Source organism: Galeopterus variegatus, unplaced genomic scaffold (genome assembly GCF_000696425.1).
Source record: "Galeopterus variegatus unplaced genomic scaffold, G_variegatus-3.0.2 Scaffold5845, whole genome shotgun sequence".
Lineage (NCBI taxonomy): Eukaryota > Metazoa > Chordata > Mammalia > Dermoptera > Cynocephalidae > Galeopterus > Galeopterus variegatus.
The window spans coordinates 4814-8368 of NW_007731956.1; the positions used below are offsets into that span (position 1 = coordinate 4814).

The following is a 3555-nucleotide window of genomic DNA, read 5'->3' on the forward strand; positions in this document are numbered from 1 at the left end:
TCCGTGTGGGTGGCCCACCACAGCCACCACAATAACCATGGCTGCCATGAAAGTGGCTAGATGCCACAGCCACCATGCAGATGGTCCGCCAGGTACTGGAGTGCATTCACACAAGGAGAGTCACCAGCAGAGACCAAAAAAAATAAGAGGATGTCTCTCCCCATAAAGCCTATTCCAGAGTGGCAGAAGCAGCATCTGCTCTACAATAATACTGGGGGACCTGAACACACCTCTCAGCAATGGACAGATCATCTAGGCAACAAATCAACAGAGTAACCATTACTCTTTGAGAGGACAGAAGAAATCTAGGAATTAGAGGGGAGAAGGGGATGGGGAGAGATTGGACAAGGGACATAATAAGTACAATTTGTAATACTATATATGCTAGTAATATTGATTTGTTCAATGTATCTCAGCGTTGAACCCCCAAAGTATGTATAATCAATTATGATTCAATAAGAAAAAGAAAAAAAAAGATTTTAACAAAACAGTTAATAAGGGAAATAGTAAGACGTTAAAACCAATATCCATAACCTGAATCTAATCAAGAGAAAATGTTAGAAAAACCCAAATGGAGGGACAGTGTTCAAAATTACTGGTGTATAATTTTTTAAATGTCCAAATCACAAAATTCAAGAAAACACTGAAGGGGGGCTGGCCCGGTGGCGCACTGCTACAGTGCGCCGCTTGGGAAGCGCAGCGGCGCTCCCGCCGAGGGTTCAGATCCCACATACAGACCGGCCGCTCACTGGCTGAGCGAGGTGCGGGAGCAACACCGAGGGTTGCGATCTCGTGGCCGGTCCCAGTCCGGTACGGGCGTGACACTAAGGGTTGCGATCCGTTGCCGGTCACGAAAAATGACAAAAAGGAAAAAAAAAAAAACACTGAAGAACTATTTCAATGTAAAGAGACAGGTCAGCTAAACACAACAAGTAGTTCTTAGCTAAAAACATTGTAAGGATCAGTGCTGAACCCGCATGGGTATGAGGAGTGTCAGTGCTGTGTCAGGCAGTGTCCTGATTCGGACGGTATGCAGTGGTGATGTAGGAGAATGTCCCTGTTGTGGGAAATGCACACTAAGGGATTCAGGGCTGGTGGGCCATCAGGTCGGGAACTTACTCTTTTGTTGTTCAAAGAAAGAAGGTTTGTACTGTTTTCCAAATTTCCTGTAAGTTTATGATTGCTTGAAAAAACAAAAGTAACTTATGAAGGGTACGTTAAGACTGTAAGTACTTTTGTTCCGCATCGAGCTTTCACTGTAATAGTTTGGTGTCCACTGATGATTCTTCCTGAATCAGTTATTACTGCGATAATTGCAAAATGGTGATTTTTTTTACCTCCATCATTCGTTTCATCCTAGTTGGCATTTTACTGTAAGAAATAACCTTCCCTTTTCTCCTGTTTATCTATATTAGTTGGGACTCGTGGATTCTTACTTTTTCCGTGGCTCTCATCTTTTGCAATCTTGATGGGTTTTGATGCTCACATTGTCATGGATTTGGCTTGTGTGTAAGGTGTGGGCACTGTCTCCTGGCACCACAAGGTCACTCGTACTCTTCTTGTAAGCACAAGTCTGCCCAGGCCCTGAAATCAGCCACTCCTCCAAGGAGCCTTTTGGTAGACAATGGTGTTTAAAATGAAGACAACCACTGTTAATATGTTTTCTTCTAGAAACTTAATTTTTTAAATTGTAATTTAAATTAAGATTTTAATGTTTTTATTTGATGGTATTGTGTGTTTCCCATAGTATTCATCAAATAAATGACATGGATTTTTGTTTACTGTTGATAGATGCAACCAAGAATAACTGGGAAGTGTCAGCACTTTCTCGGGCTGCACAGAAAGGATTTAATAAAGTTGTGTTAAAACATCTGAAAAAGACAAAGAACATTTCATCAGTAAGAAATCCTTTGTATTTTCTTCACCTTAAGTAATACAGAGATCAGATTCTAACACTTGTGAAAAATAGAAATCTTCATTTAAAATGTTAGTTGTTTTTGCATACAGAAGAGTACAATATAGATTTAATTTTAATATGTTTATAGAAATGAAAATATAAAATATATTAATTATTTGGTTTATTGTCCTGATCTTTTTTTCTGTCTCTATCCTCAAATACATTTAGTGAATGATAAAATGCAATATGGTTCATATTCATTAAGCAAGTCAGAATACTGATATCATGGATGTAAGACTGATTCATTTATTGATTTGATCTTAAATACATCATTTTATCAAATTCAATTCATGTCAGTTTTTTGTTTGTTTTATTGATAATTTCTTGAGACCAGTTTTTTTTTTTTTTTTCCTGAATTGAGCCATATGATGTGATAGGAAAAAATAATGGAAATGGAGAAAATTGAGTTAGTATAGGGAAAATATGTTTTCAGTGTGAATTAAAAATTAAAATTTGAAAAACATTTAGTGTCTAAAACTGATAATGCAAACTCTAGAGTAAATTCTTCTGGCCTCCTTTTTTGGGGCAGCTTTTGATGGGTAGACTTGAATGAAACTAGAAATGACTAAAATTTTTTATAATTTTATCCCACATAAACAAAGCAGGGTAAAATAACTCGAGCATATTTCTAGTTTTGCATATAAAATTTTTTTTTACAGATACCCAATGTGTATTCCGTAGGACAGCAGTTCTCTAACTGTGGAAATTTGGGGACCCCGGGGTGCAAGGCCAAAGCTTACTCTATGGGCATTTGCACCGTGGTGTAAAGATGGTTCCTTAGCATTCTTTTGACGCTTGCCCCTGAGCACAGATGATTTTCATATTGCTTGAGCTGAAGCAGGAGGTACGCATGAAGCACGTCTGCTGTGCAGGGAGGCTCCACAGCTTTCTGGAGGAAAAGTACGCGTGTGACACTTAGAAATGGAAGCTGAAGAAGCTGCTTTTTTCATGGACACCATTTTTACTTGAAACAGGCACATCATGACTATGCAGACTTGATTATCTGGCGGATATTTTCTCTAAAATGAACAGAGTGAGCCTTCCAGTTCAGGGAACACATCTGAAACATCTGTTGCCAGTGATAACATTCAAGCTTTTAGGTGAAAATTAATACTTTGGAGAACTTGAAATTATCACAATCAGTTTTATAGCTTCTCAATACTTAAATATTTTTCTGGTGAGATTAATGGTGATCTTAAATGAGATTTTTGCATATATAATGAAATGTGTCAACGTTTGGAAAATCTGCTTAATCCAGTGAACCAGTGTTTTCAGATGAGTAATACATGATGTTAACAAATCATGCATGGGGGGAATATTCTTTCAAAGTGCAAGACAAGCCAGTGGATTGTAATGTAATACTGATAAGGTTTCTGGTTCTACCTTACAACTAACCTTTAAGAAACTGCCACTGGTTCAGTAATATCAAAGAAGAATAACCACAATTATCTAAACTATTAAAGTGCTCATCCTCTTCCAACTGCACATCTATATAAGGCCCAAAGCCCATATCACCAGAGCTGTGTTCCAGCAAGCTAGACTATAAACAGGTCTCTCTACACTAATGTGAAACAAGTCCACTCTTCTGACGGTTTTTG

The 3555-nt window shown here is 38.1% G+C and overlaps 1 protein-coding gene across 1 annotated transcript in view; it reads left to right on the forward strand.

Annotated features, from left to right (window-relative positions):
- Window positions 1–1341: 1341 nt before the first annotated feature.
- Window positions 1342–3555, forward strand: part of PRKDC (protein kinase, DNA-activated, catalytic polypeptide) — a gene marked incomplete at its 3' end in the record, with an annotated part of 134792 nt that continues 132578 nt past the window's right edge. Inside the window, 1 exon segment of the mRNA XM_008590104.1 lies at window positions 1342–1898. Within this exon segment, the coding sequence (XP_008588326.1) occupies window positions 1725–1898 (174 nt within the window).